This window comes from Hylobates moloch, unplaced genomic scaffold (assembly GCF_009828535.3).
Source record: "Hylobates moloch isolate HMO894 unplaced genomic scaffold, HMol_V3 SCAFFOLD_12, whole genome shotgun sequence".
In the NCBI taxonomy this organism is placed as follows: domain Eukaryota; kingdom Metazoa; phylum Chordata; class Mammalia; order Primates; family Hylobatidae; genus Hylobates; species Hylobates moloch.
Window position 1 is genome coordinate 52,660,525 of NW_026652287.1, and position 21,403 is coordinate 52,681,927.

At 55.7% G+C, this 21,403-nt stretch overlaps 2 protein-coding genes across 4 annotated transcripts; both read left to right on the plus strand.

The window, feature by feature from the left end:
* Positions 1-91: 91 nt before the first annotated feature.
* On the plus strand, positions 92-11,748 carry NDUFA13 (NADH:ubiquinone oxidoreductase subunit A13). Of its 2 annotated transcripts, XM_058425550.1 has the most exons (6): positions 92-139; positions 498-689; positions 9,764-9,842; positions 10,852-10,923; positions 11,254-11,323; positions 11,557-11,748. In XM_058425550.1, the coding sequence occupies exons 1-6, from the start codon at positions 121-123 to the stop codon at positions 11,674-11,676; spliced, it is 552 nt and encodes a 183-aa protein (XP_058281533.1). In that variant the 5' UTR covers positions 92-120; the 3' UTR covers positions 11,677-11,748. The 2 variants fall into 2 exon arrangements, with proteins under 2 accessions (XP_058281533.1, XP_032026134.1); XM_032170243.2 differs by lacking the exon at positions 92-139 and having other exon boundaries at positions 208-689.
* A 654-nt stretch (positions 11,749-12,402) lies between these two features.
* On the plus strand, positions 12,403-21,149 carry YJEFN3 (YjeF N-terminal domain containing 3). Of its 2 annotated transcripts, XM_032170242.2 has the most exons (6): positions 12,403-12,535; positions 16,123-16,231; positions 18,574-18,684; positions 18,895-19,008; positions 19,087-19,237; positions 20,887-21,149. In XM_032170242.2, exons 1-6 carry the CDS (start codon positions 12,477-12,479, stop codon positions 21,090-21,092), a joined length of 750 nt encoding a protein of 249 aa, XP_032026133.1. In that variant the 5' UTR covers positions 12,403-12,476; the 3' UTR covers positions 21,093-21,149. The 2 variants fall into 2 exon arrangements, with proteins under 2 accessions (XP_032026133.1, XP_032026132.1); XM_032170241.2 differs by lacking the exons at positions 12,403-12,535; positions 16,123-16,231 and having other exon boundaries at positions 17,458-18,684.
* Positions 21,150-21,403: the final 254 nt, after the last annotated feature.

A 21,403-nucleotide genomic window follows, 5' to 3' on the forward strand; every position in this document is an offset into this window, starting at 1 on the left:
CCGGGACCCCGCCCCGAGGCCACCCTAGCCTCCCTGCTTTGTGACTCATAATCATCCTGAATGGTCAGTTTCCGATGAGAGGCCACTAGCAAGGGATACCCACCACCACCAGGGAGCAGAATGCGTTCCGGGGATTGGGGTGAGTCCGAATTCGAGCAGCAGCTGCCCCCCAACATCATGTACCCAGCCCGTGACTACGTGGAGCCCTGGGCTTCCCGAAGAGTCCCTAGACGGGGCGAAAACGGGAAAAGGGGCCTTAACTGGGGAACCTGGCTCCTTCGGGAGCTCGGAGTTTCTGACTGGCCTGCGCAACACCCCAGAGGCAAGGTGAACGCGAGGGCCTTTAATGCAAGAACCAAGGCGAGTCACACCCTGTCTGGGCGAAAGAGGAGTAAAGCCTCCTCAGCTGCAGCCCGGCAGCGCATTCCTACCCAGGGTCCGCCGCCGGAGCTTTCCCGTGCGGTCGGGTAGTTACACTAGTGTCTGGGGCTTCCTAGCGCTGCGGCGGACCATCTCGAGTGCTTCCGCCACACTCATCATGGCGGTGGCAGTATGTCACTTCCGCCCGGGACCGGAAGTGTGGGATACTGCGAGCATGGCGGCGCCAAAGGTGAAGCAGGACATGCCCCCGCCGGGGGGCTATGGGCCCATCGACTACAAACGGAACTTGCCGCGTCGAGGACTGTCGGGTCAGTATCACTCTGCGCCGGGGTCTCAGAGTCTGGGCACTCAGGGCTCGGGGGCGGGGTTCCGGGGACACAGGGAGGCCTCAGTTTTCCCGGCGGTGTGACCGGAGGCGGAGCCCGGGGATCCACCATAGCTTCTGTAATAACGCTAAGTGCTGCAGTTTGTTGAGCGCTTTCCCAGCTCCTCTTCCTTCTCGTAACAGCCCAGGAAATCGGTCCCTCTAATTATTTACATTTTACAGTGGGTTAAACTGAGTGTTAGCCTGTGCTCTGGCCCTCAGCCACCCTTGGATTTCTAAGATGGGGAAACTGAGGCCCAAAAGAGGCAGCGGCTCCCCAAGGCAAGGCTGAGGCCGCAACCTGGAACCTGGAGGGAATTTACAAGATGTTCTATGCAGTGGTTCCCTGCTGGCAACCCCCGCCTGCATGGTGTCCCAGGAATCCGTATTCTTAAAGTTTTCAATTTTTTTTTTTTTTTTTTGAAACGGAGTTTTGCCCTTGTTGCCCAGGCAGGAGTGCAATGGCGCCATCTCGGCTCACCGCAACCTCCGCCTCCTGGGTTCAAGCGATTCTCCTGCCTCAGCCTCCCGAGTAGCTGGGATTACAGGCCTGTGCCACGACGCCTGGCTAATTTTGTGTTTTTAGTAGAGATGGGGTTTCTCCATGTTGGTCAGGGTGGTCTCGAACTCCCAACCTCAGATGATCCGCCCACCTCGGCCTCCCAAAGTGCTGGGATTACAGGCGTGAGCCACCATGCCCGGCGTAAAGTTTTCAAATGTTTTAAGTAACACGTTAAATTTTGTTATCGGGCGCAGCACAGAAAATTGAAACAGAGAACTTAAAAGGCGCCCATACCCAGTCCCCAGGTTAACGGACAAATAGAAACTTTTAAACGTAATTTAAGGGTGAATACATACATTTCTTTTTTTTTTTTTTTAAGACAGGGTGTGGTTCTGTTGCCTGGGCTGGGGTGATCTCTTGGCAACCTCTGCCTCCTGGGCTCAAGCCATCCTCCCACCCCAGCCTCCCGAGTAGCTGGGATTACAAGCCTGCGCCCAGCTTTCTGTATTTTCTGTAGAGATAGGGTCTCGCCATCTTGCCCAGGCTGGTCTTGAAGTCCTGGGCTCAAGTGGTCCACCCACTTCGGCTTCCCAAAGTGATGGGACTATCGCCATGAGCCACCCTGCTCAGCAGAAAGCATGTCTCTTAACAAATCAAACTTTACATTTAAATTACATGTTATGCACATGATGCCTCAATTTTAACACACACAAAAAAATTAGCATGGTAATTAAAAATGTAATAATTCAGACAGTAGAAAAGTCAGTGTGAGGTGAAAAGTCCTCCCCAGCCGCTTCTTGTTTTTTTTTTATTTTTTATTTCTACTTTTTGTAGAGATAAGAGTGCAGCTATGTTGACCAGGCTGGTCTCAAACTCCTGGGCTCAAGTGATCCTCCAGCCTCAGCCTCCCAAAGTGCTGGAATTACAGGCATGAGCCACCGCGGTCCGCCTCCTCTTGTTTTTCTTGTATCCCAGAACTGAGATTGGCAGACTGTTTCTATAAAAGGGACAGATGACGAGTATTTTGGGTTTGGCTGGCCAGAAAGTTTCAGTTACTGAGACAACCATTTACAAATGGAAAGTGTTCTCAGCCTGGGGGCTATACATAAGCAGATTGCCTCTGAGCCAGGTGGCTCATGCCTGTAATCCCCACACTTTGGGAGGCTGAAGCGGGAGGATGGCTTGAGCCCAGGAGTTTGCGACCAGCCTGGGCAACATAGTGAGACCCCCACCTCTACCAAAAATTAAAAAAAAAAAAAAGAGGCTTCAGGCTAGATCTAGCCCATGAGTCCTGTCCAAGAGCACATTGGAGGAATATAATGCATTCTGTTTCCTCATTTTTCTTTTCTTTCTTTCTTTCTTTTTTTTTTTTTTGAGACAGTCTCATTCTGTCACCCAGGCTAGAGTGCAGTGGCCCGATCTTGGCTCACTGCAACCTCCACCTCCTGGATTCAAGCAATTCTGTCTCAGCCTCCCGAGTAGCTGGGACTACAGTTGGACGCCACCACACCTGGCTAATTTTTGTATTTTTAGTAGAGACGGGGTTTCACCATATTGGTCAGACTGGTCTCGAACTCCTGACCTCAGGTGATCCACCCACCTCTGCCTCCCAAAGTGCTCATATTGCAGGCACGACCCACCACACCTGGCATTGTTTTTTGGTTGTTTTTTTTTTTTTTTTTGTGGTTTTTTTTTTTTAATCAAGTGTCTGTCGCCAGGTGCAATCTCGGCTCACCGCAACCTCCGCCTCCCAGGTTTAAGCGATTCTCCTGTCTCAGCCTCCCGAGTAGCTGGGATTACAGGCATGTGCCACCATGCCCAACTAATTTTTTCTATTTTTAGTAGAGATGGGGTTTCTCCATGTTGGTCAGGCTGGTCTCAAACTCCTGACCTCAGATGATCTGTCCGCCTTGGTCTCCCAAAGTGCTGGGATTACAGGTGTGAGCCACTGGGCCCGGCCTAATATATATATGTATTTTTTTGTATTTTTAGTAGTGACAGGGTTTTGCCATGTAGGCCAGGCTGGTCTTGAACTCCTGACCTCAGGTAGTCCCCCTGCCTCAGCCTCCCAAAGTGCTGGTATTACAGGCATGAGCCACCACGCCTGGCCGAGTCTCATTCTTCTCAGGTGTAACCTGGGCTACCCCACCCCTTCAGGTGTGCAGCACAAGGTCCCTTTCCAAATGTGCACCTGTGTGACCTGCAGCCAGACCAGGCCACAGAAGGACCCCAGCCCTGGAGGCTCCCTGAGCTCCCCGCTTCCAGCATCTCATTTTTGTATAAATACCCTGGTCCTCTCCCAGTTGACCACAGAGCAGTGGTCCCCCTGTGGCAGGCAGTGCCCTAAATACCACTGCCTGGGGTTGTGTGCTTCTAATGGTGTGGACTTTTGTTACAGCACATACACACCCACCCCAGCCTTTCCTGGCAGAGGAGTGAGGAGGATACCCCGATGCTGGTGTGCTCTTTGTTTATGGCCCTGCTTTCATTGTTGAGTGAGCACATGGTGTCGGCCCCTGTCCCCAAGCAATCACAGCTGAGCTGAAGAGATACAACACATCATGCCAGGATTTCTAGTTGTTGGTGAGGCCTGGGATAACCTGGGCCCACTTAAGCCAGGATGTGCCAGGAGGACCTCTCTGAGAAGAAGTCTGCTCTGCAGAAAAAGAGCAAATACACAGGCCCTGCCTCCTCTCCCTCCTCTGTCCTCCTCCCCTGCCTCTCCTGAGCCATGGTCCACAGTGGCCTTCCCACCAGACCTACCTTCTCTGCTCCTGTCCAAGGCCTGGTGGCCCCAAGCCTGGCACCCACTCCCTTCTGTCTGCCTGGGTCAGCCATTCACTCACTGCCAGCGTCCCAGGACATGATGGGCTGGCTCAGGCTGCTTTTTTGCTTTTTGTTCTTTTTTTTTTTTTTTGAGACAGAGTCTTGCTCTGTCACTCAGGCTGGAGTGCAGTGGCACGATCTCAGCTCACTGCAAGGATGGTCTCGATCTCCTGACCTCATGATCCGCCCACCTCAGCCTCCCAAAGTGCTGGGATTACAGGCATGAGCCACTGCACCCAGCTGGCTCAGGCCCCTTTTAATCCATGCCGTTCCTGAAATGACTTCCACCCCACCTCCTCCACTATCTCCCACACCCAGTTCTCCTGTCCCCACTCCCTCCTGAGCCTAGCAGGAAGCCCTTTCCTTTTCATCTTGTGTCTTTAATGTATTTATTGAGGTTCCCATACCATACCACACAACTCACCCATTTAAAGTCTGTCCAATTTAATGGCTGGGAGTGGCTCACGCCTGTAATCTCAGCCCTTTGAGGACAAAGTGGATGGATCACCTGAGCTCAGGAGTTGGAGACCAACCTGGCCAACATGGCAAAACCCTGTCTCTACTAAAAATACAAAAGTTAGTCGGGTGTGGTGGTGCACACCTGTAATCCCAGCTACTCGGGAGGCTCAGGCAGGAGAATCGCTTGAACCTGGAAGGCGGAGGTTGCAGTGAGCCAAGATCTTGCCTCTGCACTCCAGCCTGGGCAACAGAGCAAGACTCCATCTCAGAAATAATAATATAGTGAAGTGTGTCCAATTTATTGATTTTTTAGTATATTCACAAAGTTGTGTGGCCATTGCCATGATCAGAATTTAGACCACTTTCATTATCCAAAAGATAATTTAGACCACTTTCATTATCCCTGTCCTCCCTATTAGCAATCATCCCACCCCTGGCAAACACTAATCTGCTTCCTTTCTGTGTGGATTTGCCTGTTCTGGGCATTTCATATCAGTGGAGTCACAGACCGTGTGGCCTTTTGTTTCTGGCTAATTAATATCCAGCACCAAGTGTTGTGTTTTCATTTTTTGATGGGCACTTGGGTTGTCCACCTACTCTTTGGCTGCTGTGAATAATGTGAGTACTACTGCCGTGAAGATTCACGCTGTACAGGTGTTTGTATGGATATAGGTTTTCATTTCTCCCTTGTGAACTTTCCCCTAAGAGACAAACCACTGGATCATATAGTAACTTCGTGTTTAACATTTTGAGGAACTGCCAAATTGTTTTCCAAATTGGCTGTACCATTTTGTGCTTCCACCTGCAATGTATGAGAGTCCCAATTTCTCCACATCTCAACAACACTGATTATTTTCCATTTTTTTGATCATAGCCGCCATCCTAGCGCATGTGAAGCGGTATTTCGTTATGGTGGAGTTTTTTTTTTAATTCTTTTTGGGTCTTTTTTTGCTCAGTTTTCTGGGCATTGACCATTGATTTGCATATCACTGCTGGCTGATGATGTCGAACATTTTTTCATGTTTTTTATTATTTTTATTTTTTATTATTTTTTTCAAGACATGGGGCCTCAATGTTGTCCAGGCTGGTGTCGAACTCCTGGGCTCGAGCTATCCTCCCACCTCGGCCTCCCAAAGTCCTGAGATTCTAGGAGTGAACCACCACCTTTGCATGTGTTTATTGGCCATTTGTATGTCTCTCTGTGAGAAATGTCTACTCAAATCCTTTATATATTTTTAGTAGGGTTTTTTGTTTGTTTGTTTGTTTGCTTGTTTTTTTGAGACGGAGTCTCGCTCTGTTGCCCGGGCTGGAGTGTAGTGGCACGATCTCTGCTCACTGCAAGCTCCACCTCCCGGGTTCACACCATTCTCTTGCCTCAGCCTCCCGAGTAGCTGGGACTACAGGCACCTGCCACCGTGCCTGCCTAATTTTTTGTATTTTTAGTAGAGACGGGGTTTCACTGTGTTAGCCAGGATCTCCTGATCTCGTGATCCGCCCGCCTCGGCCTCCCAAAGTGCTGGGATTACAGGTGTGAGCCACTGCACCCGGCTTAGTAGGGTTTTTTAAATTATTGAATTATTGAGTTGTAAGAGTGTGTATATATATGTTGTCTTCTCAGCTAATTGATAGTTTCATTTACAGCACAAAAGTTTTTAATTTCGATAAAGTTGGGGCCGGGCATGGTGGCTGATGCCTGTAATCCCAGCACTTTGGGGGGCAGAGGCAGGCAGATCACTTGAGGTCAGGAGTTTGAGACCAGTCTGGCCAATATGGCAAAACCCTGTCTCTACTAAAAATACAGAAATTAGCTGGGCACGGTGGCAGGCACCTGTAGTCCCAGCTACTCGGGAGGCTGAGGCAGGAGAATGGCGTGAACCCGGGAGGCGGAGCTTGCAGTGAGCCGAGATTGTGTCACTGCACTTCAGCCTAGGCAACAGAGTGAGACTCCATCTCAAAAATATATGTATAATAATAATTTCAAAGAAGTCCAATTTCTGTATTTTTCCTTTTGTCACTTGTGCGTCTGGTGTCATATCTAAGAAATCTAGTTTGAGGTCACAGAGACTGACTTTTCTAAGAGTGTTAATAGGTTTAGCTCTTACGCTTGGGTCTTTGATCCTTTTTTTTTTTTTTGAGACAGAGTCTCGCTCTGTCGCCCAGGCTGGAGTGCAGTGGCACAATCTAGGCTCACTGCAAGCTCCGCCTCCCGGGTTCACGCCATTCTCCTGCCTCAGCCTCCCAAGTAGCTGGGACTACAGGCGCCCGCCACCACGCCGGCTAATTTTTTGTATTTTTAGTAGAGATGGGGTTTCAACGTGTTAGCCAGGATGGTCTCTATCCCCTGACCTCGTGATCCGCCTGCCTCGGCCTCCCAAAGTGCTAGGATTACAGGCGTGAGCCACCGCGCCTGGCAGGTCTTTGATCCTTTTGAGTTAATTTTTGTGGATAGGATAAAGAAGGAGTGCATCCTCATTCTTTAGCATGTGGCCGTCTGGTTATCCCATTTGTTGAAAAGACTGTTTTCTCCTCCATTGAATTATCTTGGCACCCTTGTCCAAAATCAATTGACCATAAATGTAAGGGTTTATTTCTGGACTCTCAGTTCTGTTCCATTGATGAACATCTCTGTCCTATGCCAGTGCCACACTGTCTTGTACACACAGCTGTGGGATAAGTTTTGAAATAGTGAAGTGTGAGTCTTCCAACTTTGTTCTTTTTCAAAATTGTTTTGGCTATTCTGGGCCCTTGCATTTCCATATGAATTTCCCAACCTGCTTGTCAGTTTCTGCAACAGGAAAAGAAATGGTTGGGATTCTGATGGGGATTGTGTTTCAAATCTGTATCAGTTTGGACAGCGTTCTCATCTGCACAATGCTAAGTGCTCCAATTCTTGAACACAGGATGGGTTTTTATTTATTTTGGTCTTCTCTAAGAATGGCCAAGGCCGGGCTCAGTGGCTCATACTGGTAGTCCCAACACTCTGGGAGGCTGAAGTGGGAGGATTGCTTGAAGCCAGGAGTTCAAGACCAGCCTGGGCAACATAGCAAGACCCTGTTTCTATGAAAAAAATATATATTTTTCTTTTGTTTTTGTTTTTGTTTTTTGAGACAGAGTTTTCTCGGTCACCTAGGCTGGAGTACAGTGGTGCCATCTCAGCCCACTGCAGCCTTGACTTCTTGGGCTTAAGTGATACTCCCGCCTCAGCCACCCAAGCAGGTGGGACCACAGATATGTGCCACCACATCTAGCTAATTTAAAAATATGTATTTTGGGCCGGGCATGGTGGCTCACACCTGTAATCCTAGCACTTTGGGAGGCCGAGGAAGATGGATTACCTGAGGTCGGGAGTTCAAGACCAGCCTGGCCAACATGGTGAAACCCCGTCTCTACTGAAAAATACAAAAATTTAGCTGGGCACGGTGGCGTGCACCTGTAATTCCAGCTATTCAGGAGGCTGAAGCAGGAGAATCACTTGAACCTGGGAGGTGGAGGTTGCAGTGGGCTGAGATCGCACCAGAAGGCTGAGGGCAGCCCAGGTCTGTCCGCTGGGTTCTCTGTAGCCGTTGAAAAGAGTGAGATATGGCTGGGCATGGTGGCGCACGCCTGTAATCCCAGCACTTGCAGGTGGATCACGAGGTCAGGAGTTCGAGACCAGCCTGGCCAATATGGTGAAACCCTGTCTGTACTAAAAATACAAAAATCAGCCAGGCATGGTGGTGGGTGCCTGTAGTCCCAGCTACTCAGGAGGCTGAGGTAGAAGAATCGCTTGAACTCGGGAGGCAGAGGTTGCAGTCAGCCAAGATCATGCCACTGCACTCCAGCCCAGGCAACAGAGTGAGACTCTGTCTCAAAAATAAATAAATTTAAAAAAAGAAAAGAACGAGATATGACCAGCCTGGGCAATATAGCGAGACCCCATCTGTACAAAAATTAGTTAGCTGGACATGGTGGCACACACCTGGGGTCCCAGTTACTCGGGAGGCTGAGGTGGGAGGATCACTTGAACCCAGGAGTTGGAGGCTGCATTGAGCCATGATCGCGCCCCTGCACTCCAGCCTGGGTAACAGAGTGAGACCTTGCCTCAAAATAAAAAACCAAAAAAAAAAAAAAAAAGAACAAGGCAGCTGATGAAACCTCCCATGTGCTAGACAGGAGGCTGAGAGCTGGGAGCTGGCCCTGAGCACCCTGGGCCTCTCCAGAGATGTGCCTCTGAGCCCAGACCCAGCACACCCTCATTACCTGTAGCATGGAAATGTCTTACCCCTGACTTGGGCTTCTAACAGGTTAAATAAGCCAGGTACAAACTTGAGACAGTTTCTCATTTATCTCCGGGTCTAGCAGAGGTGCCCCCATGAGCTCCATGCTGGAGCAGAGCTGAAGGCAGAAGAGCAGGACAGGTGCAGAGCAGGGCCTGGCAGGCACGGAGTAGCCCCAGCAGGCATAGAGCAGGGCCCAGTGCTTTGGAGGCCTGGAGATGGCCTTGCCTTACACCTGCTGGTCATTTCCTGGGTGTTGACTGGAGCCCGGCCTGCCTGAGCTTGTCATTCATCCCACCAAGCGCAAAGCCTGTCCAGAGAAGACTGGGGCTGGAAGGATCTGAGGGGTGCAGGGTGAGCCTGGGAGCCGGATCCCAGACAGCCCAGGCCTCCCTGAAGACCCCAGTGGGCCCCCAGCCTGTCAGTCAGGATTAGAGCAAGGCCCCACTGGTGCTCAGTAAATATTCATGATGGCCTAGGTCCTCCCTGGGGTGCAGGGCAGGGGGCTTCACCTTGCAGAGCCAAGAGGTAGCACGGCCACCCCTAGAGCCCAGGGGGTGGCTGGGCAGCCCCCACAGGGCACTGCCTGTCCCTGGCAGCTGTGTGCAGCCCCTGCAGGGCAGCACGCGGAACTGTGGCCCAGGTGGCCGGGAGCCACCATGGACACTGTCAGAGCCGCCCTCCCACTTGGGGGCCAGCCTGCCGCCCAGGGTCCAAACAGCCTTTTAGAAGATGGTGGAGCTGGGGTGCCCCCAGCAACCACCATCTAGACCCTCAGACCTCCTGAGGTTGCTGCCTGGCTTGTACCTTTCAGAAAACCCCTGGCATGGGGTCAGAGGTGTCACAGTGCAAGCAGCCTCACTCCTGAGAAAGAAGCCGCCAGTGTCCCCTGACTGCAGAGTGGGCAGCGCCTGGAGCGGTGGAGGAGGGTGTCTGGGGGCAGGCTGGCCCGCTGAGCAGCGCCTCTCTCCACAGGCTACAGCATGCTGGCCATAGGGATTGGAACCCTGATCTACGGGTACTGGAGCATAATGAAGTGGAACCGTGAGCGCAGGTAGGGCCCCCGGCCAGTTGTCAGGGTCCTGTAGCATTCCACTGTTGTCCGTGCTGGCGAGGGGTGAACGGGCCCCTTGGACTTGGCCGTGCAATCCCAGGCCCCAGAAAGTGCAGATCCAGACCCAGCACTTCCATTTCTAGGCTCTGTCCTCGAGATGTCTCCATCTCTGCAATCCCAGCACTTTGGGAGGCCAAAGTGGGAGCATTGCTTGAGCCCAGGAGTTCAAGACCAACCTGGGCAACAGAGGGAAACCCTGTCCCCACCACCCCAAAAATGTGTCTAGTGAGGAGGGCTGGGACCCGTGGATCCAGGTTAGTACAGGATATGAGTGGAGGGCCTGCCTCGGACCTTCTAAGCAGGATTTTGTCAGAGGTGACCAGGATCAAACCAGACCACACCAGGCAGTGGACACATAGGGCCAGATGAACTAGGGCCAGGAGCCCCCCTCTCCCTGTGTCACAGGCTGGGCACTGCTTCCCCACCCCTCCCCCCACCCCAACGCAGGCCAGGCAGGACTGGGAGATGGGGGTCATTGCAGGGAACTTGGAAACTGCCCGAAAGCAGGGAGAAGAAAGGAAGGATTGTGGCCGCGCCTGTCCCAGCCTCACACACTGTGATTATTTTGAGATGAAGGGGACGTGGTTTTGTGAGGCCCAGAGCCCCGTGATGAAGTCACCCCCACTTCATGGGGATCATCAGGCAGAGTTATTTTTAGGATAAAAAAAGTTTTTAATTGAAAAGAAAGTAGAAAGCCAACAGTCTTGTGGGCAGTCACCCGTGCAGCTGCCTGCACCCGCCCTCCTCTCAGGCTGCTGGTGGGCTCTGCCCACGGCCCTTGCCCTGCCCACGACCCTCGCCCTGCCCACGACCCTCGCCCTGCCCCCTGCCTGCCTCCCCGCCCCCTTCCATCTCTTCCCCCAGCAGCACCCTGGCCCCTGAGGTCTGCTGCCTATGCTCCCCCGACCCAGCCTGGTCTGACCTGAGTGTGGGTTTCCGGCTTTCACAGGCGCCTACAAATCGAGGACTTTGAGGCCCGCATCGCGCTGATGCCACTGTTCCAGGCAGAAACCGACCGGAGGTAGCACCGCAGGGGCCAAGGTCGGGAGGTCACTGGCCTGAAGGCCCCAGGCTGTAGGTGGCCAGAATGCACATGGGGGCCATCGCCGTGTGCTGTCAGCTGCATCCTCAGAGAGGCGTGGAGACTTAGTGGAGACCCAAGGGGGTGAACCGGAAGGTTTCCTGGAGGAGGAGGCAGCACTGGGGTTGGGGCAAGAGAAAAGCTAGGAGTTTGCCTGGGGAAAGGGAGACAGGGTAGGAGGGAGGCTTGAAGGGGTGCTACCAGGGGCCCTAGGCAGGGGCCCCTCAGGGCACTGAGGCCCCACCCCCACCATCGGCCCCATCCCCACAGGACCTTGCAGATGCTTCGGGAGAACCTGGAGGAGGAGGCCATCATCATGAAGGACGTGCCTGACTGGAAGGTGGGTCCCCGGCTGGGAGGGCAGGGGTGCCAGCCACGGCAGAGACAGGGCCTGGGGTTGGGGAGCTTCACAGCTTTCTATAGAAACCCCAGGGCCAAGGGGGTGGTGGGTGCCAGGTCCCAGAAGGGAAGGCTGTAGCGCCTGCCATGCATAGGGGCCACTGGTCCTGGGGGATGGGTCCCAGCAGGTATATGGGTGGCTGTGCCTCTACCCATACCCCACTGTCCCCACAGGTGGGGGAGTCTGTGTTCCACACAACCCGCTGGGTGCCCCCCTTGATTGGGGAGCTGTATGGGCTGCGTACCACAGAGGAGGCTCTCCATGCCAGCCACGGCTTCATGTGGTACACGTAGGCCCTGTGTCCTCCGGCCACCTGGATCCCTGCCCCTCCCCACTGGGACGGAATAAATGCTTTGCAGACCTGGCCTGCCTGTTTTCTTGGGGACTGGGGGAGAGAAGGGGGAGAGGGCCCAGCTAGGCACCACCGGATCACATGTAGCATGGGGACGCAGCAGATGTGACGCAGGGTGACCTCAAAACACACCTAGGGGCTGCCCCTGGATCCACCGGCAGCCTCCGTCTCTGCCTCGGATATACCTGGACTCTCCTGCCTCCCTGTTGAAACCGTGCCTGTCAGCAGCCCGCTCACCCCTCCAGGCTGGGGGCCCCTGGGTCAGCTTTGGGTCAGACCTTCTCCACGGAGGTCTGGAGAGTGGGGGGAGCCTTGACCTCCTGGATGCAAGTGATCCTCCCGCCTCAGCCTCCCGCGTCACTGCGATTACAGGTGTGAGCCACCATACCCTGTGCAGTCCTGCCAATTGTAGGCATGGCGAGGGTATTTGGCTGCGGAGGGGCTCCTCGCTTCCTGAGAGGGAAGTTCAGAGACACGGGGATATCTGCAGGGAAACTAAGTCGGGGGAGGCAACCAAGATCGGCCAGGTGGCTCTGCTGTGGGCTCCTGGCACGAAAGGGTTAAGTCTGTCTGAGTCCACCGACCAATGGTGACGCGCAGCGCCTTAGCGGCGCTTCTTGAGTGGCGGGCACGCAGGGTGGGCGGGAGGGAGGAGAAGAAGGGGTGCTGCCTCCTTCCACGGATGCGCTTAAAAGGCGGTGGCGGTAGCGGCAGCGCCCGGCGCCCCGGCTCACCTCAGCCATGAGCAGCGCAGCCGGCCCAGACCCGTCGGAGGCGCCCGAGGAGCGGCGTTTCCTCAGGTCAGCTGGGGAGAGGGACGCTGGAGAGGGGCGTGGCTCGCATGGGGCCAGGAGCAGCCCGTAGGACCGGAGGCAGGGGCATAGCTGGGACAGAATGGGGTCCAGGGACTGGAGACGGGCACAGCCGGGATGGAGGTTCAACGGCAGAGGCATGACCATGGTGGGGAACCGGAGGCAGGGATATGGCCAAGACGGGCCTGGGAATCCCGGGAACCCAAGACCCGCCTGGCATCTTGCTGGAGACACTAAGCCGCGTTGCTGGGGAAACTGCCTCCAGGGCAGCCCAGCCCCTCATGAATGATTCATCAGCAGCGCTGGTCACTCCCCCACCGAACCCCAACCGTGACCCACCCCCACTCTCCATCTCTCCCGACATGGGAAGAGCTGAGCTTAGCTCAAATGCTACCACCTCCCTTGTCCAGAGGAGGAAACAGGCCTGGGGAAGGCAGTCATGGCTAGAGCAGATTTGGAACACAGGGGCTGTTTGCCAGAGGTTGGTGAGTTTGGGATCTAGAACTGGCACCGTAGCTGTGACTCTCACCTCATCCTCCTCAGCCTTTGTGACATGGGACCCCAGGCAAGGCTGTTGACCTCACTGTGAACCAGGTGTGTCCAACAGCTCCTGCCCACTGCCCACCTAGCAGGGCACGTGTTCCCTCAGCCAATGTCCAGACTCAGTCTAGGGAAGAGTGTTCTAGGAGCTGGAGCCGTGACTTCACCTGGTGTGGGGGGCCTCGAATGCTAAGTGAGGGGAGTGAGGGGGCTCTCGGGGTGGGTAGGAGCCAGAACGTAGTGGGGAACCGGCTGACGAGGCTGGAGACACAGAAGGGCCTCTTAGGCATGGTGAGGAGTTTGGAGTTTGAATGTTCCCAGAGCCCTCAGGAGCCATCAGCGAGTTTGGGACTCGGTGATGCAATCTGGTGTTCAAGTTTTCAAAGCCCCCCAGGCTCATGTTGAGTTTTGGGGGCAGGAGGCTGCTGTGTGCGGCCAGGTGATCCCCCGTGATGGTCTAGTGGGCAGAGGTGTGAGGTGGAGAGAAGCAGGTAGGACTGAGAGCAGGGTGAATGTGGCATGGGCACCCTGGCCTGAGGTTTCACCTCCCAGAAATCCCCCTCCTGGAAGCATTTGGGGAGTGTCAGGCCCAGTTCCCTTTGGACCCAGGCCACTTCAGGCCTCCTGGGTCTGACGGGGAAATCCTTGGGGCCTTGAAGCCTCTCTCATCTGACGACTGAGACTAGGGGGAGCAAAAGGCACCACTGAACACCTCCAGAATCCCACAACAGCAGAATGGACCTGCCCTGCCTGCCACCCTCCTTCACCAGGCTCCAATTCCCACGCAGCCTCCCACCCCCACCCCACAGCTGCTGCTGCGCCCCACCCCCAGGTTCCTAACCTGGACGACCCTCTGCCCACAGAGCCCCCATTATCATTCTAATGACCAGTTAGGCAGGAAGAGAATGTTCCAAGTGGCTGCTAGAGGCCAAAGCTTTGGGATAGAAGAGGAATGCATCACCCTACCGCCCTCTACTTCCTCCCCGCACCCTCCTGCGGGGGCGGCAGTCAGAGCTGTCACAAGATGGAGGTGGAGGAATGAGCCATGTTCCCAGCCTGCCAAATTCCTCACCCCGAATGCAAACGCTCCTTCTCCTATGTGCTTTCCTGGGAGCTGCACTGGCCTGCCCGGGGGACTCTTTGAGTTCACCATGAGCTCCTTTTCCCCACCCCGTCCGTCAATTTCATCCTATGTCAGCTGCAGACAGGCTGAGGTTTGAATTTGGCTCTGTTTACTGGGGTGTCCCAGGGCATGTGACTTTCCTGCCCTGAGTCTCTGTCTCCCTCTTTATGTGTGGACCCCCGAAGTGTCCTCCTTACCATGTTCCTCAGTCTGGCATTTGAGGCCCTGCCTGCCCTGTCCCCTTGATCACTCTGCTTCAGCCTCCCTTCTGCCCCTTGAACATGCCAGGCTCCTCCCCACCCCAGGGTCTTGGCTTTTGCTATTCTTGCCCCTGCATTACCTCCCACGATGTTCCAGGCCTCCTCCTCCAGGAAGCCCTCGCTGACTCCCATCCCATAGCAGTCCTCGTTCTCCTGCATTCTGCCTACCCGGCCTTATCATGCTGCAAAATTGGCCAGAGGGCAGACATCTCCCACCAGAGAGTTGAAGGAAAGAACCTCAGGATTCATCCCCCCAAACATCCACCATCTGTAGGTCTGGCTCTATGTCTTTGTTCATGTCCTGTGGCTCTGGAGACACCAAGGGGGAAAGACCCAGTTTCCCGACTTGCTTCCTGCATGATCCTGGGCAAGCCACTCCGCTTCTCTGAATCATTAGTTGTTTTTCCAACTTTTCTAGGCCTGGCTCTTTTTATTTATGTTTGTGTTTTTTATTATTATTTTAGAGACAAGGTCTTGTTCTGTCGCCCAGGCTAGAGTGCAGTGGCGTGATCATAGCTCACTGCAGCCTCCACCTCCCAGATTCAAGTGATCCTCCTGCCTCAGTCTCCTAAGTCACTGGGATTACAGGTGTCCACCACCACGCCCAGCCTAGTCCCACCAATTGTGTAGGTCACCCGAATATTCAGTTTTGCTCCGAGAGGTGGAGACAGACCCCAGTCACTCAGTGAAGTGGATGGCAGAGCTTCATCTCAAGCTAAGTAGCCCCATTTTCTGGCAACAAATAACCTTTTTTTTAATTTGGAGATGGAGTCTCTGTCACCCGGGCTGGAGTGCAGTGGCACAATTTCGGCTCACTGCAACCTCTGCCTCCTGGGTTCAAGCGATTCTCCGGGTTCAAGCCTCAGCCTCCTGAGTAGCTGGTACTGCAGGCGCCCACCACCATGCCTAGCTAATTTTTTGTATTTTTAGTAGAGACAGGGTTTCACCATGTTGGGCAGGCTGGTCTGGAACTCCTGACCTCAAATGATTCACCCGCCTCATCCTCCTGAAGTGCTGGGATTACAGATGTGAGGCACCGCGCCCGGCCTGGCCACAAATAATCTAATTATGTCACTGCCCCTGAAAATTGGTCACCAAAGGGTCTCATAGCCCCAGGCCTCAAAGCCACCCCGCTTAGTGTGCCATCAAACTCTGCAGCCTTAAAAACCCATGGACCCCAGATGCCCTCAGTCCTGTCCGCCCCTTTCAGCGTCCTGAAGCTTGTTCAGTGGCTCCCACTGCCTGAAATCAGCCTATCGCCCCCATCGAAGTCCTTCATGCTCCATTCCCCTTTCTTGGTTCCCTCCGCCTTGGGAGCTGGGGACGTCTAGGTCCGGTTCCGTGTCCCACGCTTTGGAGCAGTAGAACCAACGTGCGCTTGCCAGCGCATCTTCTGCCACCAGAGGGCGCCCGCGCCTCGGGCTTTGGCTCCCACACTGCGGCCCGCCAAGCCTCGATTCAACCCGTGCGTCGCACGGTGAAACTGAGGGCAGGCATCCCCCAGCTCAAGGCTGCAGACGCTACTTGGGGGTACGGGGTGGGAGGGTGGCTTTGGGACCGGGTTCAGAAGCTTGGCGGAACATTTCTGGCTCCATCTGAGGCTGTCTCTGTCTCTGTGTGTCTCTGAGTGACCCATCCTACTCTGTCCTCAGCACCGCGGAGGCAGCCGCCCTGGAGCGGGAGCTGCTGGAGGATTATCGCTTTGGGCGGCAGCAGCTCGTGGAGCTGTGCGGTCATGCTAGTGCCGTGGCTGTGACCAAGGTACCTGACCCCTGACCCCCAACCCTGACTCCAACCAGACGGCCAACTCTCCTGAGCTGCATGACTCCTGTGACCTGGGTGGTCCAGCCCTCAAGAACCCCCTTTTTGCTTGGGCCTACCCCAGCCTGATGGGTAAACTGAGGCCCAGAGAGGCTTATGGCTGGTACAGGCCATACGGGGACCTGAGACCCCTGGTATCAGAGAAGGCCAGGGCAGAGGTTATTGCAGGGACAGTGCCGTGACCCTGGAAGTGCAGACCCCTCCTGCACATGTGACCCGCCTGCTTTTGCCACCTCCTGGGTCTTGGGCACCAGGGACATCTGCTCCCGCGATCTGAACACCCCTGAACAACCCCGTTCTGCAGATGGGGAAACTGAAGCTCAAAGGTGGCGAGGGGCCTTCCCTGGGTCACAGGGAGATGGAAGCAGAGCTGCAACCCAGGTGTGTCTGGCTCTGGAGTAACCCCCCACACCTCAAGGGGCCAGGAGGATGACACAAGGGTGATAGCAATAATCATACTATGGAGTGCTTCACCGTGCAGCCAGCCGTGCTGGGCGTCAGTTTCCTCCTCTGCAACAGGATAATAAATGGTACTGACGAGTCAGTCCCTAAACGAGAATGCCTCAGAAAAGTGTCCCATACAGTCAAGGCTGTAGCGTGACTGCCTCCTCTTCCTCCCCCACCCTCCTCATCCCCCTCGCCTTTCTCCTCCTTCCTCCTCCTCCGGCCCCCTCCTCTTACCCTCCTCCTTTCTCTCTCCCTCCTCCTCCCCTTCCGCCCCTTTCTCCTCTCCTTTCTCCTTCCTCTCCCTCCTCCTCCCCCTCCTCCTGTTCTCCTTCCTCCTTCCCACTTCCCCTACCTCCTCCCTGTCCTCCTCCTCCTCCCCATTCTCCCCCTCCTCACTCCTCTTTTTCTTCTTATTGCCATGGTATGCTTTTTAAAAACTCAGTGTTTTTCTTCATGTGGACTTAAATGTTTGTGTTTCCAAATGAAATAGATCCCGGGTGAGGTGCCCAAAGGAGAAGGAAAATCAAAACCCCAGAAAGAAACCCAGTAGTCACCGCTCGCCTGGCGCTCAGTGGCCAACCGTCTGGTTTTTGTACTGAAAGCCCCTTGTCTGTCCAGAAGCCCCTCGGTCCCAGTCTTGGGTCTTGGGCTCTGGGCCTGGCGTGGCTGGGATCGCAGGCACGTTCATGGCAGGTCAGGACTGCGCTAAGCCCTTGGGGAGGATACTTGAAAGGGGAGTAATCTGCTGTCTGTGTGGTTGGAGCTGAAAGTACAGCTGGGGCTCAGGAGACACCCAGTGTGCCTGTCAGGCGGTGGCACTGTCATTGCATTTGATAAACGCCACACTGAGTCTGGGAGAGAAGGGGCTGGGGCCATGCAGAATCAGGGCAGGGCTGGGGCTGAAATGCCTGGAGAGACAGAGTCTGAGAGATACAGAGAGACACAGAGATGGCCAGAGACAGATGGAGAGAGACAGAGATACAGAGACGGAGAGAGACAGAGATACAGAGATAGAGAAAGACAGATACAGAGAGATACAGAGACAGCCAGAGACAAATGGAGAGAGACATACAGAGAGAGACAAATGGAGAGAGCCAGAGACATACAGAGAGACAGCGACACTAGAGTCTGAGAGATACAGACACAGAGACAGCCAGAGACAGATGGAGAGAGACAGAGACACAAAGAGAGCCAGAGACATACAGAGAGACAGAGACACAGAGAGTCTGAGAGATACAGACAGACACAGAGACGGCCAGAGACAGATGGAGAGAGACACAGACAGACAGAGACACAGAGAGTCTGAGAGATACACAAACAGCCAGAGACAGGTGGGGAGAGAGACATGAAGAGAGCCAGAGACATACAGAGAGACAGAGACACGGAGAATCTGAGAGATACAGGGAGACACAGAGAGAGACAGAGAGGCCCCAGGGCATCTTGGCTAAGGTTGGGCTCCCCTACTCCGCGGCCTCGGGGAGGGACTGAGGTCTGGAAACATGGGCGGGGGCGGGCCCGCGGTGAGAAAGGTGGAAGAATGTCTGCAACTCAGGCGGAGAATAAACAAACCGCACTCCAGGCGACGGGCAGTGGCTGGATGCACGTTTTTCCTGCATCGACCTGGCAGAGCCTGAGACCAGGCCTCTGCATCTCCGATGGGGAAACTGAGGCCCCAGGAGGCCCAGCCCCTCATCCAGAACACCTCACCTCCTGTCGTATCTTGTTGCCTCCAGGCCCAAGCCCCATCCCTTCCCCTACTCCGGGCCTCAGTTTCCTCTCCAGGCAAGGAGGAATCTGGACTGTGCCTGTGCCTTTGCTGTGTCCCCCACCACCAGGCGTTCCCGTTGCCCGCTCTTTCCCGGAAGCAGAGGACGGTGCTGGTCGTGTGCGGCCCAGAGCAGAACGGGGCAGTGGGGCTGGTCTGTGCCCGGCACCTGCGGGTGTTTGTAAGTAGCAAGGACCCCTTCGACCTCCCAAAGTCCCTGCCCCTGCAGAAATCACTGCCTTCTTTTGATAGCTTCCCAGGGGGACATCGACGCAGGGCCACCTTATAGAATATGCCCAGTGCTTGTCCCAGGCAGGGTCTGGTGCTGGTGACCAGGTCAGGGGAGCCTGGGAGGGCCTCCAGCCCTGACCCCCTCTTCCCCCACCCCCAGGAGTACGAACCCACCATCTTCTACCCCACACGCTCGCTGGACCTGCTGCATCGGGACCTGACCACCCAGTGCGAGAAGATGGACATCCCCTTCCTGAGCTACCTGCCCGCTGAGGTCAGCGCCGGGCGGCAAGCGAGGGGGACACGGTGTGCAGTGACCCTGGGCTGCCCTGACCGTGCCTGCCTTCCCCAGGTGCAGCTCATTAATGAAGCCTACGGGCTGGTAGTGGACGCCGTGCTGGGCCCTGGCGTGGAGCCGGGCGAGGTCGGGGGCCCCTGCACCCGCGCGCTGGCCACGCTCAAGCTGCTGTCCATCCCCCTCGTGAGCCTGGACATCCCCTCAGGCATGCTGGGCAGAGGGGGGCACATTGGGGCCTGGGGGGCTTGGGTGGAGGCCCCTGTGCCCCGGCTCCTGGTCGCCCCTGCCTGTCTGAACCTCAATCTCCCCAGCTTGGATGGACCCACACTCGGCTGAGGTTAAGGGTCACACCCATCCCTCTGATGGGGAAGATCGAGGCTGCCACCCCAGGTGACCCCAGGTCTCCTCCTTCCTCCACCCCAGTGCCCAGCCCATATGCCCTCTGCCCACCCCTGGCCCAGTCGCCTGGGCAGACGTGAGCTCACTCGGCAAAGGCCGCGCCCGCCCTGGCTGCCGCCCCACGCCTGTTGGAACCATTAGGCAACAGGCAGACGGAACAAACAGCCACTGGCCAGCCGGACCCTCCGTGGGGCTGGCTGGACTCCGGGGGATGTCCCCTGGCTCTCGGGATCCCAGGGACATCCCAGCAGGGTGCCACAGAGCAGGGGCACAGAGCAGGGGCATGCCACAGGAGGAGGTGTGCTGTCTGATCTGAGTGGGGAGGCTGCAGGCTCGGCCTAGGACAGAGAGGGTGGCTCTGTCAGGTCAGAGGGGATGGTTAGGAACCTCTAGTCTGAGGGTGGTGGCTAGGGTCAGAGAAGGATTAAAGTCTGAGGGAGGATCCAGTGTCTTCTGGTGAGTGGCCCCAGAATCAAGTCAGAGATAGGAGAGAAGGCAAGGCTCCTAGGTGGAAACTGGAGGCTCATTCAAGAGGTGACGGAGGCTGGGCACAGGGGTCACACCTGTAATCCCAGCACTTTGGGAGGTCGAGGTGGGCGGGTCATCTGAGGTCAGGAGTTCCAGACCAACCTGGCCAACATGGCGAAACCCATTCTCTACAAAATACAAACATTTGCTGGGTGTAGTGGTGCACGCCTGTAGTCCTAGCTACTTGGGAGGCTGAGGCAGGAGAATCACTTGAACGCGGGAGGCGGAGGTTGCAGTGAGCTGAGATCGTGCCACTGCACTCCAGCCTGGGCAATAGAGAGAGACTGTATCTTAAAAACAAACAGGCTGGGCGCGGTGGCTCACGCCCATAATCCTAGCACTTTGGGAGGCTGAGGTGGGCAGATCACAAGGTCAGGAGTTCGAGACCTGCCTGGCCAATATGGTGAAACTCCATCTCTACTAAATATACAAAAATTAGCTGTGCATTGTGGCGTGTGCCTGTAGTCCCAGCTACTCGGGAGGCTGAGACAGGAGAATTGCTTGAACCCGGGAGGCAGAGGTTGCAGTGAGCCAAGATTGCACCATTGCCCTCCAGCCTGGGTGACTGAAGACAGAGGCTGGGTCAGATGGAGGAGGGCGATTGAATAGTAGGATAGCAGCAGAAGCAGAAAAGTCTGAGTGCGGAAGCTCTGGTCTGATTGGGAGGGAAACACCTCCAAGGACTGGGAGAGACTTGTCTGTGGGCAGAGGCAGAGTTCTAGGGGGAGACAAGGCTCACCAGGACCCATGTGCCAGATGGGGGTCTGATGGGGGAGGGGAAGTGGGGGGTGGGGCAGCAGGACTCTGGTCTGAGGGCAGAGGCTCAGTGTTGGAGGGGAGAGGAGGGGAGGCAGGGACAGGATGGACTCTAGGCTGAGGGCAGGCCACCCTGCCAGTTCCCAATCCCCCCGGACCTTCCTCCCTCAGGCTGGGACGCAGAGACCGGCAGCGATTCGGAGGACGGGCTGCGGCCTGACGTGCTCGTGTCTCTCGCGGCGCCCAAGCGCTGCGCCGGCCGCTTCTCCGGGCGCCACCACTTCGTGGCCGGCAGGTTCGTGCCCGACGACGTGCGCCGCAAGTTCGCTCTGCGCCTGCCGGGATACACGGGCACCGACTGCGTCGCGGCACTGTGACCGCCACCCGCGCCCACACCGCTGGGACCCTCGCCAATAAAGAGCCCTCCCACCACCGCCGCCTCGCCTCCGCCTCCTTTGTGCACCGGGTCCGCTGTGGGGTGGGCACACTCGAAGAGGGACTTCACACGGTCCCTGGGTGATCCAAGGCGGGGAGCATGAGAAGGGCGGTGGAGTGGGACTTCCCACTGGCCTCCTAGAAAACTTGAGCTAGGGCTGGGGGCGGTGGCTCCCGCCTGTAATCTCAGCACTTTGGGAGGCTGAGGCTGGAGGATCGCTTAAGGCCAGGAGTTTGAGACCAGCCTGGGCAA

What these genes read in the sequence shown, in the direction of transcription:
- NDUFA13 (XM_032170243.2), top strand. Translation starts at nt 347, where the DNA reads ATGCAAGAACCAAGGCGAGTCACACCCTGTCTGGGCGAAAGAGGAGTA. An exon ending in CAGGCAGAAACCGACCGGAG is followed by an intron (nt 10,924 to 11,253) that starts GTAGCACCGCAG and finishes CCATCCCCACAG; the next exon opens with GACCTTGCAGATGCTTCGGG. An exon ending in AGGACGTGCCTGACTGGAAG is followed by an intron (nt 11,324 to 11,556) that starts GTGGGTCCCCGG and finishes CTGTCCCCACAG; the next exon opens with GTGGGGGAGTCTGTGTTCCA.
- YJEFN3 (XM_032170241.2), top strand. Translation starts at nt 18,394, where the DNA reads ATGGGGAAACTGAGGCCCCAGGAGGCCCAGCCCCTCATCCAGAACACC. An exon ending in TGAGCTACCTGCCCGCTGAG is followed by an intron (nt 19,009 to 19,086) that starts GTCAGCGCCGGG and finishes TGCCTTCCCCAG; the next exon opens with GTGCAGCTCATTAATGAAGC. An exon ending in GAGCCTGGACATCCCCTCAG is followed by an intron (nt 19,238 to 20,886) that starts GCATGCTGGGCA and finishes TTCCTCCCTCAG; the next exon opens with GCTGGGACGCAGAGACCGGC.